General features: G+C 37.2%; 1 protein-coding gene across 4 annotated transcripts in view; it reads right to left on the reverse strand.

Annotated features, from left to right (window-relative positions):
- Positions 1-21,157, reverse strand: part of LOC127410350 (NBAS subunit of NRZ tethering complex-like) — a 288,769-nt gene that overhangs the window by 246,121 nt on the left and 21,491 nt on the right. For all 4 annotated transcript variants that reach the window (XM_051645563.1, XM_051645560.1, XM_051645561.1 and 1 more), the window contains 10 exons: positions 17,508-17,606; positions 16,636-16,774; positions 9,920-9,985; positions 9,619-9,747; positions 8,767-8,830; positions 7,804-7,997; positions 5,171-5,431; positions 4,711-4,836; positions 1,379-1,530; positions 886-1,023 (listed from right to left, as the gene is read on the reverse strand). In XM_051645563.1, coding sequence (XP_051501523.1) covers positions 886-1,023; positions 1,379-1,530; positions 4,711-4,836; positions 5,171-5,431; positions 7,804-7,997; positions 8,767-8,830; positions 9,619-9,747; positions 9,920-9,985; positions 16,636-16,774; positions 17,508-17,606 — 1,368 coding nt within the window. The remainder of the gene's footprint in view (positions 1-885; positions 1,024-1,378; positions 1,531-4,710; positions 4,837-5,170; positions 5,432-7,803; positions 7,998-8,766; positions 8,831-9,618; positions 9,748-9,919; positions 9,986-16,635; positions 16,775-17,507; positions 17,607-21,157) is intronic.

Here is a 21,157-nt window from a genome sequence, read left to right on the forward strand (position 1 = left end):
TAGATAGCATGAGTTGGACACCATGCATTATAAATACATTCCGATGCACATAATCGAACACATTAACACACACATTATATATGCTAACTGTACAAAAACAAACAGCCTGGGGAGTAAACACACTGATGTCAGATTGCTACTGGAAACATACAGTAATTAAGTGCAAATTAGATTCAGTTCTGTGTGATATGCATGAGGAGTGTGTGTATGTTTAGCAGAGTTGTGCTATGAAAAATTTGACAATTTCATGTAAACAAGAATATTTTGATTAGTGCAGTGTTTACCACAAATGTTATCAAATCTGCATTTATTTATTTTTTGGTCTATATCCACCCTCCCCCCATTCCGTTAAGATGTGTGAGTGCTCATAATTTGTGCTCACGGAGGGCTCTTTCATTAGGGCCTCTTGGGCAAAGCACAACAGAGGCATAAATTAGCTTATGCAGATTAGAAATAAATCTATAAACGGCTTTAATTTTATTCTCAACCTCCTCCTCTCGCTTCTCTTTATCTGTCTCTCTTTCATTCTCTCCTTTCCCATCTGTGCCTCTATCTCTAAGATCTCTCCCACTGAATTTGATTTCCTGATGAGCAGGCCTAGATGGAATATGTAGACTTTTTCGCATTTTTTGTGCTGATTTTGGAACCAAATTAAATCATACTAAGGGTACTACACCCATATTGGTAGCTCAAAGCATTATCAAATTAGCCGAAACATTTAGTTAAACAAACAAGCAGTGGAAATGTGGAAAACTCTGAATAATGGGTGATCCAATTCTGCTGAAATAGTTCTACGCATGCAGATTCTGTCTGGTCCAGCTGATGAGATTTCTGAGAAAATCTACCAGTTTTACAATGTCTTTTTGTGTATGTGAGAAAACCTACTTGCTAAATTCCACTTTTTTGAGGAGCTCCTGTCTCTTCTTGTCCTCCCTCTCTTTTCTTTGCTCCCTCTCTTCTTCCACGGACAGGAAGTCTTCATATGGAGCATCGTCCAAGTCAACATCACCTGGCAAGATGAACCTAGAGAATGAGGACATACTGGTTAAGGGCACGATCACACAAGAGTCAACGTTGCATCTGGGAATGCTGTGTTCCCTATCAAAGCCCTTATAAGCTCTGTCATGCAACTAAAAGTCAACCAAAACACAATCTGACATAGGCTTCTATTGACCAATGAGAATGTTAAAGAAGCAGGCCAAGTTTTGCTCTAGGAAATCCGATTTGCAGTATTATTGCTTGATTTTAAACTGAAATGGCTCTTTCCATTCCCTAAAAAATAATCTTATGTATTTCTATCACTCAAATGCTTAGTCAGCTTTCTTTAGTGTGTAGGAGTCCTAATGCATAGCAAAAGAGGCGAGTTTGTGTCACACACCTGCCCCGGTCTTCTCCGCTACCGATGGCTATCAAGGCGTCAAGGTCGGTTCCTTTTAGGCCGTACTGCAGAAGTTCTTTGGCCGCATCCACGTTCTCTGGAACTCTCTCCACACATTCATGTAGCACCCATGATCTCTTCTTTATCTTGCTCTGTGAAAGGAAAAAGAGAGAAAATGAAGGCCTATTCACAGTAAGCACAAGTTTAAATGAAACAATGCACCCCTACAGACCCCGGCACACAGAGAACAAAAAGGTACCCGGCAATGAAGTGGTGGGTTTCTTTCACCCTAAAGTTTGATTCATTTTAGTTTGATTGTCCTAACCAATAAGACATAAGCTTTTGCGTCAAGTGTCCAGTCCGAACATTCCAGACAGATGTTGAGTTGTTGATAGAGTAAATCTAGTCTTGTTGGTCTCAGAGTAAAAGGGAAATTTAATTAGACAATCATTGTAGCAATTTGTTGCCAACTTTTAATAAACACAATGGTTTCAATCTTCACATTTGAGGTTTGACTATGTGTAGTTTATGTTGTACAACCAAATCTTATTTTATTCATAACTCAAACTGCTTTGAGGGAAACCATGTCTTGGAAAACGCTAATTCGCTTCAAGGATTTAGGAGCTCTAGAGCAGCAAGCTGAACAGAAATACAGATTTTTTTATTAAAACAAAAAGAGCAACCAAAGTGCTTTGTTTTATGTATGCAAACTTTTCTCAGAGGCTGAAGAAAATTGGGGTCATGCTTGGTGAAAGAAAAAGAAAAACTTTTTCGTTGGTGATTCGCACTGCAAAATGCCGTTGTTACAGATTACAAATATTGTGGTTTAGAGGTCAATGGACCAATAGATGTTTTTTCAAACTAGCAGTTAACGGCAAAAATCTACAGCAATATTTTTTTTTCTTTTTTCATTATTATACCTCCATGGCCAGCGCTGGAGGGTTCTACAAAGTAACAATGGCCTCTAGAGGTGAAATAAAAACAATCACTGACTGTGTGGAGGGGGTCATATTTGTTAAAGTGAGGTTCTAAAAATGAGCACTCCAAAGAGGTTTTGTTGTACAGTAGATATAAGTTAATCATAATTTCATGTTAATGTTCAATGTTTATGATGACTGACGGTATGCCAACAGAAATGTGTGTTTTTATAAAATACCGGACTACCGGAATACAGGACAATTATGACGAGCAACCACTGATAATCTATTAATGAATGCTGATCTACTGTTGACGAATAACTGCTCATAAACTATTTATTAGCCCATTTGACAATGTTTACTTTACAGTGTTTATTTTGCAATACATTGTAGATGATTGTAAGAGTGTACACTCACGGAGCACTTTATTAGGAACACCTGTACACCTACTTATTCATGCAATTATCTATTCAGCCAATCGTGTGGCAGCAGTGCAATACATAAAATCAAGAAGATACAGTTCAGGTAATGCACACATAAAAAAATCTCAATCATTTCAACTGTGGCATGATTGTTGGTGTCAGTTGGACTAGGGCTATGTCGATACAATCAAATATCGATATATTGCTATACTTTTCTAATGATATTGTATCGATACTTAGATCCTAGATGTATCGTGATATATTGTGATATTTTCAGAGACGCTTCTACAAGGCAAGAAAGAGACAAACTGATCCAGCAGGATTTAAAGTTTAGCTCACAGACATGCTGGACCTCTCTCGCGTGTTTGGATCCAGGTCCGGGCAAAAATATTGATTTTCTACTTAATCTTAATTTGTACGATCCCAATGTCGATTCTTAAAATGCCAACATCGCTCTTTCTTTCTATCTGCAATCCCCAACAATCAGATGTGCGTAAATACTTCCCATACAAAATAATGTCTGTGATTATCCAATAGCTGGTAATTTTCCCAACACTAGAATCTGTCCAAAGACTAGATCCAAATAAACCATTTGTTGTTAATAATGTCTCTTTTAATACCCTTTCTGTTCTCTACAGTCAGTTATTTATTTTAGCACTTGTTTTACATATCTAAGTAAATACTTGTAAATAGTACAAATTAGGCATACAAACAACAAACATTTAACAATATACTGTATATATGCAATTTCAACACGTTTATTGATGTAATATGTGGACCATATTTTTTAAAAGCTAAAATGTCACCAAAATGATAAACTAATGATAAAATAAAATCTGTAAAATTTATACTGTATGTCTGTAATTTAACAAGTTAGAAGATCCCCTGTATAATGAACAACAGCACTAGCTGAAAGAGAATTTCTTTCATACTGTATGCAAGTAAAATGGACATTATAACTGAAATATACCCAAATTAATTTAAATGAAATGAAATCGAATCATGAGATCATGATGCATTACGACATATCGAATCGTGACGTGTATCGCAATACGTATAGTTTTGTGAGGTGGCTGGTGATACCCAGCCTTAAGTTGGACTGGTTTGAGTATTTCTGTAACTGCTGATCTCCTGGGACTGTCACACAAAACAGTCTCTAGAGTTTACTCAGAATGGTGCCAAAAACAAAAAACATCCAGTGAGCTGCAGTTCTGCAGATGGAAACCCCTTGTTAATGAGAGAGGTCAACAGAGAATGGCCGGACTGTTTCGAGCTGACAGAAAGGCTACGGTAACTCAGATAACCACTCTGTACAATTGTAGTGAGCAGAATATCATCTGAGAATGCACAACATGTCAAACCTTGAGGCGGATGGGTTACAACAGCAGAAGACCACATCTGGCACTTTATTAGGACCATAGTGTTCCTAATAAAGTGCTTAGTGAGTGTATATTTTGCTTTCCTTGTGTGTTTGTTTGAGCTAGGAGCACAGACATTACAAAATAAGAGTCCCTGGTGTATTTCGTGTTTGTTCGTAGTTAAAAGTCCCACATTATGCACCAAATTTTTTTTAATGCATTTTAGCAGACGCTTTTATCCAAAGCGACTTACAGTGCCCTTATTACAGGGACAATCCCCCTGGAGCAACCTGGAGTTAAGTGCCTTGCTCAAGGACACAACGGTGGTGGCTGTGGGGATTGAACCAACAACCTTTTGCTTACCAGTTCAGTGCTTTAGTCCACTACGCCACCACCACTCCACCAAATCGTACTTTTTATTTTGGTTGCCCAATAAACTACATCAGGGATTTTATTCATTTTGGACTTATATTGCCTCTATATCTGTGCCTGTCACAGTAAGGAAAGAATAAGAAAAAAAGTAACATTACATTTATTTTTTATTTTTTTAACTATCAGCCTTTTCAACCAGCTTAGTTATTGGTTTTGACAAAATCTACCATTGTTCGACCTCCATTGTGGTTAACGGCTCTTACCAAGTAGTCCTGAATAGAAGCGATGCTGACTGTAGATTTTCTCCACTGTCTCTGGTAGACCAGATCAGAATCCAGACCATATGCTTGAGACAGGGAAAGCGCCTCTCCATACTCCTCATTATCAATCTGCAACACACACACACACACACAGGGTTAACTTCTACCGAAAGCTCTCAGTTTTATAAATGGTCTATCTAAGACATAGATAACTGTTATCACCTGTTAATATTACAACAATAAAGTTAATCTGTTTTGTTACGCTTTGTGGGTCAGGTTGACATCTACAATGGGCTGTATCAAAGACCTGTCCTATTTCCTCCAACATTCAACTTCCCCTCCTGCTTTAATTCTGCACTTCCTCACTCGTTAAAGTAAAGGCAAGCGCACCAACATGACAGATAACAAGAAACTCAAAGGGCATCGACTATCTGTCTTGTAGTGTGCATTTGCAATAACGCACCTTCCTCTGGTAGAGCTCCTCTGGTGTGGTGGACCTCAGGCTGACCAGCCGGTAGTTTTTAATGACGGTCCGAGGCCGTTTCCGGGGAGGGGCGAAGCGTTCCATCTCTGTCACGTAGTACAGGCCCTGCTTTACGTAGCCAAAATACCGCGCCTTCGCCGAGGACTCTTCATCAGAGTCAGAGTCATCCTCTCCATCTTCATCTTCACCCAACATACTGCTTTCCAGACGAGAGCGCTTGTGGGCCAGCTTTACCTCACACTGAGAGAAGAGAAAAAGGCAGATTAAGATCCGGATTGCTTTCTCAAAGACAATCTCAAGTTAAGACAGATATGTTTAAACTATTTTGATTATTGACTTGGAAGACAGACAGGGGTTTCTGGAACCAGGAAGGGGGCAACCTCCACCTCCACCTCCACCCACCGTTCGCAGATTTTAAAACATGTTCTTATATTGGCTTGAATTAAATGTAAATTCCTGCTATGCAGACTTTAACCAATATCACACTTGCAATCGTACTGTTGTAATGAATATCAGCACGGCTGTGATTAGGCTGCAGGCACTAAGGGGTCTTTCACACTGGCAGTTTAGTCCGAAACAGAGCACAGTTCGCATGAAAAGTGAAAGCTGTTTTGTAGATTGGGCAGCGCACCACTGTACCAAACCCGAGACTACCTGTAGGAGGTGGTCTGAGTTCGGTTGCACTGGGACTGTGGCGCAGTTCGCATGAGTGAAAAAGCAACCTGTACTCGGGGTCCACACTTGTTCAGGAAGTAAAATGACTTGAGCATGCGTTTTTGCCGATTTAAGCATGATGACATCATCAATTGCACAAAAACAAACACACACGTGCATCATGAGTGGCAGGGAAACATTGCGGGACAGAAAAGGTGCCTTTTATATATGTGAGTGAGCATGCAACCAGCTGTGTCCTCAGAAAAGATTGTTTGTGAGCATCAGATATAGTCTCCTTTCCCTGGACATGTACAACTGCTGAATAACATTATGCGAAGCACAGAGGCGCAAGTGTTGTTCACTCTAGTGTGCATAATGACACAAAATTAATAACAAACACACAAATATAGTGGCCCACGTTGTGCTTTCCATCATCTGCATGTTTGTGATGATGCAAGTTGATGACGTAAAAGCACTGGTTTTCGACAGAATCATACATGAGTCTGAAACCAGACCCACGCTGCGGGGGGTGCCGGGAACAATCGCGCTCAGATTCGGACTGCAGCAAAAGTGTCCAGTGTGAAAACCACCCAAGTATTTGTTGAAACTGGTATTTGTTGGTGTTTATTACAACAGTAAAAGGGTGTGTAAAAATATGTAATTAAATTAAAAGCTTGTCTGTTATTGTATCTCAATGCCAAGTCAGTGTGGTAAGTCCACAACTCATTCAACTCAACAAAACATCCAAAACATTCAACAAATAATTTGCACAAAACGTGAATTCATGAAATTATAGTGAAGGCTTGGCTCTTGAATACTAATTAGGCTAGCAACTAGCAATGTCAGAATGATCAAATTAATATGTATGAGCTAATCGCCATATCATGAAGTCTCAACTAGCTCGTCACACTTCACAACTAATTAACAAACATTTTCCTGGCAATACCTGTCTCTCTTTCTCAGAATGAAAATTCTATCAAATAAACACTCGACACTGCAGCTGTGTGCAGTTTTTCCCGAAGGAGTGAGGAAATTGTCAACAGAACATACAGCCAGAATAAAAACTGAAATCTCTCTCTTCTCCTCTCACTCACTTTTCTCATCCCTCTATATTTACCACAAAATTAACATTTCTAGTGTTAAGATTTGTACATCAGTGGAAAGTGTAAAAAAAAACAACAAAAAAAAACAAAACAAAAAAAACAGTGAAGCAGAGATGAAAGATATGCTTTATTCCTTATCTGTGGATAAGCAGTATTAAAGCACTTTTATGATCATGGCCTGCAGATAGTGGGAGTGTTTGAATGACAAGAATAATTACAGCCATCAGCAGCTACAAATGAAAGACAACCTGCTGGAAGGAGAAGGGTGTCATCGCCACCTTTTCTTTTCACTCTTTAGGAGAAACCAATTAGACAACCAATGTCAAAAAACCTGATGAATATAGATACTCATACAAACCAAGGGGTTAAGGTTTGGTAGATTAGGATGGCCCCTGTAGTGCCATAACAGACTACATTACGCTGCCAAAAAGCCAGTTTCCCTATTGTCGGCCATTCAAAAGTAGCCGTGTATTCTGACAATTTTTTATTTTTTTTTTGCAAGCAACATATTTAATAATATTATAGAACATGTTTTGCCAGTGCCAGATTTTTCAGAGGTCTCTTAAAGTGTACTTATATTTTTTCCATCAGCTAAGTTTCACATCACAGTCACTAGTTTAGGGCTTGGGACGGCGCGCCTCAGCCAATCAGCGTTGTCTTTATGTGATTTTTACAGCAGCTCCATTTACGGCTCAGGGAACTGGCTCAAAAATAAACTTGTGGCTAGAACTGACAGCCCATGAGCAAAGATTGCCAGAAGCAGTTTGTGTACCAAAAACTGCCATTGAAATGAATGGGAATGCTAACGGATAGCTCTCTCCAGGTAGTATAGATCTCCTTGGTACAAACACACACCTCCAGACAGAGAAAGCCCCCATCATGGGCCGGGGTGACTCGTGGTGAAGGTTCAAACCATTCGCAGGACTTGCCCAGCAGGTTTTTGAGTGTGCGGACGGAGGAAACAGTGAGGGCGCCAGAACAGCGGGCCAAAATAAGTGCAGTCTCACTCCACCAGTTAACATCTAGCAGAGACTGATACTGCTCCTTATCTGGAGAGAGAGAGAGAGAGAGAGAGAGAGAGAGAGAGAGAGAGAGAGAGAGACAGTGAGACAATTTGAAGGACAGTGAGTGATTTGCTTTGTGTTTGTGTCTTCACTAAACTAGTCCATTTTTTCAATCGCTCCTTATATTTTTTTTATTATGTTCTATTATTTAATTAGTATATAAAATATTACATATATTTTTTTACCTTAATTTCTATATATTTTTTTTTGATCTCATCACCTCTTTTACCACTCTTTGTCAATTACTCTGTATATACTGACTTTTTCTTACTTTAGGTATGTTGTTTTGCACTATTTTTGCTTCAGACCATTTTGTCTGTATGCAGCCAAGCTGCTATTGTTTTGCCAAAACCAACGTACAAATAAATTGTCAATAAAACACATAAAAACTGAAACAGAGAGAGAGAAACATAAAACATCTGAATATAATAAAACATTTCACAAATGCTCATACATTGTAAAGTTATCGTTCCGTGTCTAAATGTGGTAAACAGTTCAGAAACATCATTTTCAAAGAAGAAATAGAGAAGCATGAAATAACGACAGGCAGATAGACAAGTTTTATGAAAGCATGTGAACTAAACCCACAATCAAAATGTCACTGTCTGAATTGAACGCTTCTCCACAAAGACAAAACACGCAGGTCTTTATTAAAGCATTCTTCTCCCTTCCACCGCCTCTGCCTGGACTCCTACATAATTAAAAGCACAAGGTGTGGGAGTGGAGACACGTCCGAGGTTGAGGGTCCAACTACCTTTTATCTTCTTTCTTTTCTCCAGTGAAGTCTTCCATTCTGGGTTGATCTCGTCAAAGGCCGGCTAAACGAAAGACAGAGAGAGAGTGTGTAAAGGAGGATAGCTGGGGGTGGTTTTTTTTCTGAAGTTACAGAACTCAAAGTGATGGGCAAATTGGTGTAATAATGCAGCAAGTCTGAACCTCATCTAGTATGAAGAGCAAAAATATGCACAAACACACACAGGCAAAGAAATAAACAAACCAAGTTGACATATTGTAAAAATGATCATTTATATTAAGAAAGTGATCATTTCTATTGATGCCAATGGACAGATTATTGTCCTACCAGTCTCTTTGCAATTGCAAATAAATATGTAAATAACAAAAAAATGAATCCTAAATATGTAAAAAGTCACAATTCTGAGATATAAATTTGCAAAGTTACAAAGGGCCTCATTAATGAAGCAAAAGCAGAACACTTTTTTTTTTTTTTTTTTTTTTTTTTAAGTAAATCCTCATGGAACCATTTTTGCATACTGGTCATGAATTGTCATGAATGAAGCCACATTAGCCCAGTCCGTTATCCATCATTGCATGTGCCCTGCGAGCAATATTAAAGCGATTTCTTTCTTCATACACTCACTCTCATGTTGTTCTTAACACATATTACTTTTTTTTTCTTCTGTGGAACACCAAAGGAGATGTTAGGCAGCATGTTAGACTCAGTCACCATTCGCTATCATTGCATCTTTTTTCCATACAATGAAACTGAATGATGACTTAAGCTAAAAAAAATTTTTGGCAAACTTTGCTTTTAAGTCCCTGAAGTACACACACAAACACACACACACATAAAGTGATTTTTTTTTACTTGTTCTTCTTGTTTCCAGCAGCCTCTCAGTTTGAATGATGGAATATCCCACAGACTGAGACTCCCAGAGAAGTGGATCACAGCAAGCACTGTACCATCAGGAGACAGACTCATTCTAAATACACCGTCCTGAGTAAACATAAACATTCAATTAGGCATTACACTATTTACTCAAAGCTCTCTGCAGAATGAAATTGAAGTTTAGTTCATTGTTTTATGTTGTCTTACTGGCCCAGAGAGACAGGGAAAAAAATGCAAGCCACCCAGAGTGAAAGACAAAAATGAAACCAAAGCGAGTTACCTCTTCATTGTTGTGCCTGGAGAAAAGTCGAAAGCTGGGCATCCTGAAGAATCCTCGCCTCTGAGACTAAACAGGAAGAGGAACTTTATTAATTAATATGGGTGCCATCCATCATTAAACATTGTCACAAATTTGCTCTATTCTTCCCATGAAAAGTGATTAGTTAAAAGAAATTTAATTTAAGAGTTACACAGTCCTACTTTGGAAGCAGAGCTACACCGTCCTACTCTGGAAGCACATATATAGGGCCCTATTTTGAGAGTGCTAAACACAGCGCTATGCAATATGTCGTAAGCACAAAGTCAGTGGGCATGGCCAAGAAGTTTAGGTATTCTGGTGCAAGTGCGTGCTAAGTCTAGGCACAAGTGGGTTTGGCGAAGTTGCGCAAACAATGCACTAATAGTGCAATTTAATTCTGAGGTTCTTTGAGGTTTTTTGCACTGTCTGCGTCCTATAATATAGTCCATTCGCTCAAACACCAGAGATATATAAAAAAAAGACAGCACATTCGTAAGAAGTTGGTTGGTAGTGTAAATGGGTTGTATGTAATGAATTAGAAGAATAGAAATATGGACTTAGGTTTTGTGCATTACTTGCATCCTTGTTGAATGTCAGGTGTATTTCTATGACAGTGACCCACTCCTTTTATAAGCATGGGAAACGTGGTTCACGACATGATTTGGATGCAGCCTCCATTAAATTATAGAGAATTTAAGTATTATTAATAATCTTAATTAACGGACACAAATTATGGCTAGTATTAACAGTGATTGTAATGGCCTTCATGTTAGGCTGTGGATAGAGGGATTTTTGCATGCACTTCACTTCTACCGAACAATTTAGCTTTAAAAATTTAATTCGTTTATTGAAACACGAAGGTGTCAATACCAAAAATATTTATAAATTCAAATTACACTTCAGTTCAAACAAAACAAAAATACAATCAAAATAAAGAAGTGGTCAAAAAATCTTATATAACCACCTCCCCAAAACATAACATTTTACCCTCTCCAACTTCTTTCACCGCCCCCTTTTACAGTGACTTAAAAATCATTCTATGGCAACAGGTGGAAAAATACCAATTCAAATTAGATCATAAATACAATTGTAAATATAAACATAATAATAATAATAATAGAAAAATAAACCATGACCTCTAGAAAGTTTAACACATATCTCATTCATTTTTGTTTCATAAAATGGCTGCAACAGTGACTGTCAGGGACATAATTTGATATTCCACTATATTTTAGATGTTCCACAGAGTTTGTACATGAACTTTATTATCACCTGCTGGTGGAATCTCCAAACTGCAAATGCAGGAACTGAGTTTAGATTTTGTGCTAAAAATAGACGTGGTCCTGAAACGTGTTAGCGCAATGAAATATTTCACAGGAAATTAGCCATTTTAGCTTTGCGCCACTTAATTTACATACAATAAACCCAAAGTTTAGGCGCATATACCCACAGATAGCACAAACAATCCCACCCACAAAAATTAGATAAGAAGTTGCACATGGTTGTTGCGCGCTGCGCATAGCACGGTCACGAAAACAGAGCCCATATTGTCAATACTGTGCATGTTTTCCTCTAGAATACATTGTTTTTATAGCGTTTGCTAATGTGCAATTGATTGCTACCTTGTCGGATGTTAGAATGAAATTCAACAGATTTTTTTGCTTTCGAATATAGGAGAGAGTGGTGTAAACTGTGCCACTTTTACATAAGTAGTCCTCCAGTCAAGGTATGTTTACATGAAGGATTTACAATTTGTATAAGAATATAAACAAATGAATATGAACATAAATCCGATCATTTTTATTTATTTTAAAACAGATTCCAGAAAACTTTCTATCATTGGTTGTACAAACAGATAGTCAATGCAATGTTGCCGTGTCATGCTGGACGGGCCGCTCAAACAAACAGAGAAATGTTTGATAGTGCCACAGAACCAGTGTTACACTTTTAGGTGAAATCAACCAACAAATGGCTTTTTTATAGTAATCGCTGCATATGAAGCTGGGATGAGGGAAATAATTTTAACATAAAAAAAAATTACAGCTTTAATAATGCTTCATCCGATTCCAAAGTCTAAATTTGCTGCATATTATTCAAAATTTCTTAAGGATATCCTAGATTAAGGGGGCAGCACATTTTACCACACTCTTCCTCACATCTGTTCTTCGTAAGATATTTATCAGATGTTTACACAAATATGACACTTGGTGCTTTTCAGATGATAAACTATTTTACAGACCTCTCAGCAATGAATGTGTGCTTACTGAGTACTCAGTTTGAAACCCATCCTAATCTCTCACGCATGTTCAATAGAACATCATGCAGTGTCAATCGCCACGGTGATAAATTATTGAATATAAAATAAATCATATAAAAATACAAAGAATTCAAAAGCAAGGGCCACCATTTCAATCAGAACTTTCTAGAAGTTTCTCATAACTATGTGCATTAAAAAGCTACACCATTGGACAAGTAAGAGAGAGGAAATAGCATGAGGCTTCGGTACTAAAGCTCTTATTAAGCCTACAGTGCTGCTTCTAGTGCTCACTACATAAAACCTTTACAACCTCAGAAAAGCATGAATGTGTCCTTTGTTTCAGGTTTGTGTGAGATACAGCAATGTGGTAATGTCTGATTATTGTGTATTCTGAGCAGAAGTCAATGCAGAAGTGTCTTTACTCCAGGAAATATCTCTGTTTTCAGAGTACCTCACACAGATGAAGGGACTACTAGAGATATGGCATACTTGGCATACAATCCAGTGCAATACATAAGTCGGGAACATCAAGTTTAATCTTATACTGATCATTCTTAACAAGCCTACAACAAGTAAAATAATTTAAATGTCTTCAACAGAGTTCTTTATCTGGAAAAATCATAAATGGTTTAGAGACCATTAAATCACTTGATGAATACAGTTTTCTTTCTTGTGTTGACATATTTTCTGATGAAACAAGAAGAATATTTACTGCCAGTGGAACAAATGATTTTCTTGCTAGTTGGTTGCAGATTTGGATGGACATTTTCATTCTAGAGAGCATTTGATTAGTTTAGTCCAAGATGATTAATCAATAATGTTGGTCCGTTTTCCCAGAAATGAAAGACTGTAAAATTGAAATGCGTATCTCCTGAAAGGTTCATTTTGTCAACGTTTAGGAGTATACTAGCATTTAGGTGGCCTCAAAGCAAACAGATATGGACTAAAAGTCATAAAACTTTAAGCAGAACCTGACTAGATGATTGCCTCTGGTTTTGCTTTGCATGCAAACATCTTTTTCGGCATTCTGAAAGGTTGTTCAATGTGTGTATGTGTGACTGTCTAACAGTTTTGACGTCAAGACCGGAGAAGGTTGGTTCGAGTGCTTCTTCAACTTTGGGCACTTTAAGTCTCGTTAAAACATTTTTCAATTCACACTCTCAGTAGTTTGTATAATTTGTCTGCTAACAATGTCCAACAGTGATGTCCATGCACCAGAGGAGATTTACATAATTTTTGTCAGTTTTTCTGAAAGTCATAAAAATTCCCACCACAATGTCAGTTCAACCACATGCCAAATTTTGTTTCGTTTTGTTTTTAATAGAATTCCACGGTGGAAATGAAAGTGGTGGAAATGACGGTGATGGAAACGATGTTTTTAACGTTTGTGAAACAAAATGGCTGACTAAATTCATAGCTAAAATGTTAAGTATCCTACATTCACACAAATAAATAATAGGGCTGTGAATCGATTAAAATATTTTAACTAATTAATCACACAGTTTTCTATGATTAATTGCGATTAATCAAGATACAAGGAACATAAAAAAAAAAAACATTCAAATATAATAGAAAATATATTTACTTTATACTTTGTCTCAGATAACCATAAGAAATTGGTTAGTCATCATTTATTTTCATTATTTCAATATAAACACATTAAAATGTTCATTTTTTTTTCTTCAATAAATTAGATACATTTTTACAGGTATAATAAAGTATATGTGTACATACCATAAAATCAGTGGAAATGCTGTAATTAAAAGTTGGGCAAAATCTGCCATTTTCCAGTGGACATTTTAATAATAGGATCAAAATGGGAAGATTCAATTCATATCAAGCTTAATTGGCTAGATAAACATTGTCAATGCATTATTAGACACTATACATACAGATATAAAACAAACTGAATTCCAAATCTCAAAACTATTATTGTCACTGGCTGCCATTTAGTCTCACATACGTTGTCTCTCTCTCGTGCAGTTTTACTTTTAACACTGGTTACGATGACAGTGAGTGAGCATTTATGGGTGATGCAAAGAGATACTGCAGCTTGCCCATTTCTCTCCCACACATGGCTTACCACTGCAGGTGAAGTCTCCATTCTCTGTACAGTAAATCCGCTCCCGTGTTTATTATTCCCGGGATATACGTCATGCGTAACGAATAAGCATGCACTGCTCAAGTCGAACATGCAACTACTGGATTTTATATGCCAATTTTAGTGGGGAAAACATTAGTAATGTTTCAGAAAGTGAAAAAAATGGATACTGCATTAATTGCGCTAATTTTTTAACGCGTTAAACAGTCAACTACTAATCACAGAAATTAACATGTTAAGTTTCCCAGCCCTAGTAAATAACATTCTCACACGCATAAATTGGCAAAATAAATGCTTGATTGGAAATGACACCAAATAAAAATATTCTGCTCACAAGTGATATTTCCTAGCTGACCCAAGACAGGCAATGTTTTCTATGATTAAATGTCAGGACTTGTGAAAAATTGCGTTTAAATGTATTTGGCTAAAGTGTATGTAAACTTCTGACTTCAACTGCAAGTCTAGGCACAACTGGGTTGGCGAAACTGCGCGCACAAAGCGCTAATGGTGCAATTTAATTCTGGGGTTCTTTTCCGGTTGTTGCACCATCTGCATCCTATTATATATTTAATGTCAAGCAACTTCTATATAAATGAAGACAGCCCAGTCATAAGAATTTGGTAGTGTAAATGGGCTGTATGCAATGCATCCCCTGCTCGGTTTGTCGCCTGTGCTGCTCTGGACCGCAATGTATGTGATTTATGTTCTGTCTCTGCTTCTCTGGGACTACTGGCTCTCGTCCTGCTCGCATGATTAAAATTTTGCTTTGTTTTTCTCCCATTGTTAGGTGTTTTGTAACACCTAACAATCATTATTAATATTATTATTAAAGGTGCTGCAAGCGATTTCAGCCATTCTACTTCCATGAAACTGAGCCGTTGGATTAGTCACGCCCCTTTTCCCAAAACTCAGAACTCCAAAGATACCAAAATTAGCTTTATTGAGAGCAGAAACGGTTGTTAAAAACAACAGCAGTAAAACAGACCCCTCAACTAACAACTGTTATAAACAACATTATGACTCAATAATTCGCTGCAACTACAATACTATGAGAATGCGCAAAATGAATGACAGGCAGAAAGCGTCACCGTAAATGGTCTACGGACACATTTTTGTTTGCTGTTTACAGAGTCTAGAGTTGTCACAGAGACCGGTGAGATATCTCAGGGCACTCATTTCATTAATATCTTTCAGGGAGTAGGAAAAATGTTAGCATACCTTTCCATGAAAAAAAACAAATCACTTACAGCACCTTTAATCCATCATCTGCTGGTGGAATCACTGAACTGCAAATGCAGGAACTGATTTTAGACTTTGCAGCGAGATTAGACGTGCAACTCAAACGTCTTATCGCCAATTAAGTAACACAATACACCCAGTTTGCAGCTATATCTACAGATAGCCCAACCACTCCCACTTGCGCTTTGTGCAGGCATGGAAATTGCATTTAGAATTAGCGCTCTCACAAAAATTGGATAAGACGTAGTGCACGGTTGTTGCGCCTAGCGTGGGCACGAAAATAGAGCCTTATATCTTTGAAGAATTGATAGAAATCATTTTCCCCAATATATACTGAAATGGTTAGTGTTTTTTTTCACTCTTAGATTATCATAGTATTAAATATGCAATAATTTGTATTTTTCATGATGGATTTTCATAGTTAAATATTGAAAGTCTGGGTCTGGAAAAAGATAAAACGGTAAAATCCACACATAAAAGGTATTTGAAAAGTACCAAAAAATAAGTTTCCAGGTGTGACCTTCATTTATCAAAAAAGTAAACAATTAAATAAAGTTTAAAAAATAGAAAAATCTGTTAAAATCTGAATTGCATGTAAACCCTTTAAATTATTTTTTTACAATGTGCTGATTTTTTTTTAAAGTTACCAGCATTTTGCATTTGTACATGATTGAGGGTCAAACCAAGAGGTCAAGGTTTGACTGTTTAGCATTGCTCATTAGCCCCATAATAGTAGACTCCATAACTACACCATTATGCTGTCAAAAATCTTGTTTTTCCATTGAAAGCCATGCTTCTGACGTTTGACTGACTAAGATTTTTTGCAAGCAACATATTTTAGTAGATGTTTTACCAGTGCCCGATTTCTAGGGCTCTTAAAAGCGTGAAATGGACTTATATTTTCCCCTGTTTGCTGCCTTTCATGTCACAGCTTATGTCCCGCAGAATAGTCACCATGAATGGGAATGCTAACAAGGATCTCTCTCCTGGTATTAAACATAGACATTGATAGACAGATTCCAGCTGTGCATGACGACTACATATCATGGAGGATGTTCTGTTCTATTTCCTGACTTATTACTTGTGTGTACACAGACTCACCATACTAACATCATCCTCATAGCTGGTGACCTGTTTATAATGTGGTGACCCTGACAACACCCTCCAAGCTGTGATCCCACAACGGCTCGCCCTTGACACATCACTGTCACCCGACTCACACCCTCCTACCAGCAGCAGCCTGAGGAACACACAAACACATAGGCAGCATGAGTCAGAGGAAGCAGCCAAGCAAACACACATCACACATAGAGCCCCTCATATGATACTGAAGTGGTCTATGAGACTGGACAGGGATCTAATCTGATCTAGACACAATTCATACATGTGAAAAGCACAAAAACATGCACACAGACACGCTCAGAAACACACACCTCAACTCAATATATTAAGACTGCCCCCATGTGGCAGGCAATATCAAAACAACAATAACAAGATTTTTTTGTTCTCCAGAAAAATCAATAACCACTGCCTAAAAATACAATACAAAGGGAATGTCAGTACCTTCAAAATACATCTCAGATCAAAACATGTATTGTGGGAATAACACAAATAACACAGTTTCATCCAATAGTAGAGCTATACATGGTCAAAGAATTAGTGTTCATCCTTAAAAGAATAGTTCACCCAAAAATAGTTATAGTTTCAAACTCGTATAACATTCTTTCTTGAGTGCAACACAAAAGATGTTGCCAGGCAGAATGTTAGCCTCAGTCACCTTTCACTTTCATTGCATCTTTTTTTTCCATACAATGACAGTAAATGGTGACTGAGACTGTCAGAGTCAAATTCTGCCCAACATCTCCTTTTGTGCTCCACAGAAGAAAATTATGGTAATGCACACTATTGCGCAATCTACACACTAACAAAACCGACAGTCACACACAACAAACAGCTTTTAAATGAGGACTCACCTGTGGACAGGATGATATATTGCTGTGGTAATGCCATTGGTATAGTGGGCAGAGAAACTGAAGCTGTGATTCTCTTGAAAACCCTGATTGGTCCCAACACTGAGTAAGCAACAAGAAAAATAAATCAATCTATCAACATTAATACTCTTTATAAAACAGTCAGTTCTGGGTCATCTAATCAGATTGGACAAGAAGCGTTCTGAAAGCTCTGATATTTAGTATAACTGCACCGGGACGCTTCACTGTTTGTATCACGTTTGAACTATTTTCATTAGTGGAGTAAAACACGACAAGTTAACTGGCCACATTGTGTCTAAAATGTAAGATACCTGATAATAACTTCTTGTAGAACTGTTGTTTAAAAGCATTCACACACTCACAAGCATGCTTTAGTACAGAATATCAGCACAGCCGTGCACTCTCTCATGTGCTACTGCTTAAGTATCTGTTTTAGATACATAAAAGTGTTATAAACTGTTCAAGAGTAATCAATTAATTCTATACTTATACAATTCAATCAGGACAAATATTTAAACTTGAGTTTGTACAGTATTACCATGCAACCTTGATAAGAACAGGGTGTTCAAGTTTGCATGTTTTAGAGAGTGAAGGGCAAAGAAAATTTGAAGTAACATGAGTGAGAATTTTGTGGTTGTTTTTTGGGGAGCTTTGTGCATAAAGTGTTCTTGAAAGAACTACAATATTTGCCCAACATTTTCAAATGACTTTGTGATTGTGTTGCTTTAAGGAAGTTTTCAAACACTTCAATTCACAAACGGAATAAGGGGAGGAAATGAGAAAAAAAATCCTTCCTCTGGGCTTCAAAGCCTACAACAAAATATTTAAGGAGAAAGAAAGCAGACTTTCTATTTTTCCTTCGCTATTACTCTTGAAAACAGCCACTGATAGACTGAAGAACTTTGAAAACTTGAGCTGACTGATTAAACAAAGAATAACGAATAAGAAACTGCAGGCAATTTCATTAATACTCAAAGCTAAGCCACCCCCTCAGTACGGAGATAAACAAAAACACTGGCTTTTGGGTCTAGTAGTAGAATATTTATCCCTGGTTCCACACAATCTGCTGGAATTAGATTAGAAATAATCAGGATGCGCCTACAGGATGAAGAATCCAAACCTCCTTTGGTGGTCTTGTTACAAAATCTTTCAACACTTGATCAATGCTGTTTCTTTATATTCAACACATAGTGTCTACTATCGAACATCCAATAACTCTCCTTAAGGGCTGTTCACACAGAGCATGTTTTTGTGTCCATCTGCACTCTTTTTCTATTATTTTTCTATGTATTCACACACTGGATAGATGTTTTTGCACCGCGTCCAGCTGTTTTTTCAGCGTCTAGCAGAGGAGCACCATGTTTTTTTAGAGACCGTTTCAGGTTACGAAGAACATCGACTTTTAAAAGCGCATCTGTGTTCTTTTATATGCGTTACGCTGCAAATAGCTTTTATTTTGCAGAATAAAATTCTGAGCGGCCTTTAGGCTCCCACATAGACAAAAAATTTAATCTTAGAAACTTCTAACTATTTGCATAATGTCTGGTCCACATTGCTACTTATTCTGGCCAAGAATCATTCAATTAGACAGGAAGGTGGCATCTGATTGACTAGTAAAGTCAACAGTCACAGCTTATTACAAAAAGAAACTGCAGTACAATGGTACAGTGATGTTATCAGATGGTAATACCATGGTACTTTGATAAATACCGTAGTAACTATGGGTTATGAATCCCTGATACAGAGCAGAGTTAGCACTTTAAAATTAATTTTACCGCCTGCTTTAACCTTGCAGTAATAGCGCAATATAAATTACAGCAGGCAATTTTTTTTAAATGAAGCACAATCTATAATTAGCCTATTTTACATAGAAAGGAGGCGTGTTTGCATGGAAAGTTATAACAATTACTTTTAAATAGGGTTGCCCCCTAACAGTCGACAAAACATTAGTCGATGAGAAGAGTCTTGGTCGACCAAGTTTTGATTGGTCGGTTGGTCGCAGGAAAAAAAGAACACAGGTATTACCACTGGATGGATGCTAGGTGGTACTATGGGGTAATTTGCGATAAGCAGGGTTAGGGTTAAGCCTACACAATAAAGCAATTATTTATTTATTTTAACTAAAAATTCAAATGAAACTGGAAAAAAAATTAAGTGCAATTAAAATGTGTTTTGTTCAACTTTTTGAAAGATGGCTTTACAACAGTTGTGAAGGGCAGAATCTCTTTGGAAACTAACCTACTTCATCTGTGCATTCTATACCAGTCGGGTATTTCGTTGTCCGGGAAAATACATCATGTGTATGAATAAATTTGTTTTGTTCCCTCCCTCCTTCCTTATATATAAATCGCAATATCCAGTTACATCGGCAACACCTGGGCTGAGGGATCGGTGAATATTTATATCGATGAGATTTAGTGATTTTGCATTGAACATATTATTAATTTATTTAAAACAAACAAACAACTTAAATCAAATACATTTCGAAATTAAATTGCACTCCAAACGAAACCTAAAAGCAATTAAAATAATGAAGTGATCAAAATAATATATATATATATAAGTAACCACCGTTCCATTTACTGTCAAGTATCTGTCAAGTATCTGTCTAAACATGCACGTGGAAAATGACTTACACAAATGAAGACATAAAAACAATTCTAAATGTAAAAATAATAATTATAATGATGATATTAATCACTGAAATATAAATTATGGTTTGAGGTGAACGTGTTTTTGTATTATTTTATATATTTTTTATTATTTTACAGGCTGCAGATTTGTGTTCACAATTAACTGCTCTGTGGAAATAAAGCGAATGAACTCAAAACACCTCCTGAGCTGAGATGTCTTTGGTCATTTGCAGCACTCATAGACGATACTGTTTTTGCAAAAAAAATTCAGAAGACAGAAACAAAGAAAGAGTGAGAACCTTTTACATGTGCTTGTTCCACGAGACTGCACGCCTCTGTACAAACATACATGTCAAACATACAGTCATACATGCGCATAGATGGCTTTTCTGTAATCTATTCTTAATAATATAATAAACTGTTTCTTCAAGCACATGTCTGTGTGTCTACAGGCAACTTATTTGTAATATTAATTTGATAATAATAATAATAGCCTAATAATAATAATAATTATTATTATTTAATACATGGGAAAACGAGCCAAATATCGTCTTGACGTCGTCAAAGGCATCAGCTACTGGCGATCACTCTGACCATCGTCAATCCCCGAGATCATCATCTGTTGGCACAACCCTAATGTGCATTCCTCTCTATAAACTAACAAAATGTTCTGACAGTCTCCTTGCTGGTTTTTCCGACACATTCTGAATCATTACTGCTTTTGCCAATGTCGCTGCGGCTTGCTTCATGCGTGCGCTTGTAAAATTGATATGTTCAAGGCTCATTATTATGGTTTAGTAATTCTCTGCAATGTAGAACAGTGTTAGCAATGTTACTTATAACATACTTTCTCAGCCTTGGGACTCAAACCATTTTCTGATGCCCCCCAGTATATATATTTAAGTAATTAAAATAATTTCATAAACGTGCGATAACTAGTCGAATAATGGCTTAAACTAATGCCTACTGTCGACTAGGAATATCTTTGGTCGGGGGTAG

The sequence above is a fragment of the Myxocyprinus asiaticus genome, chromosome 19 (assembly GCF_019703515.2).
Source record: "Myxocyprinus asiaticus isolate MX2 ecotype Aquarium Trade chromosome 19, UBuf_Myxa_2, whole genome shotgun sequence".
Taxonomy (NCBI): domain Eukaryota; kingdom Metazoa; phylum Chordata; class Actinopteri; order Cypriniformes; family Catostomidae; genus Myxocyprinus; species Myxocyprinus asiaticus.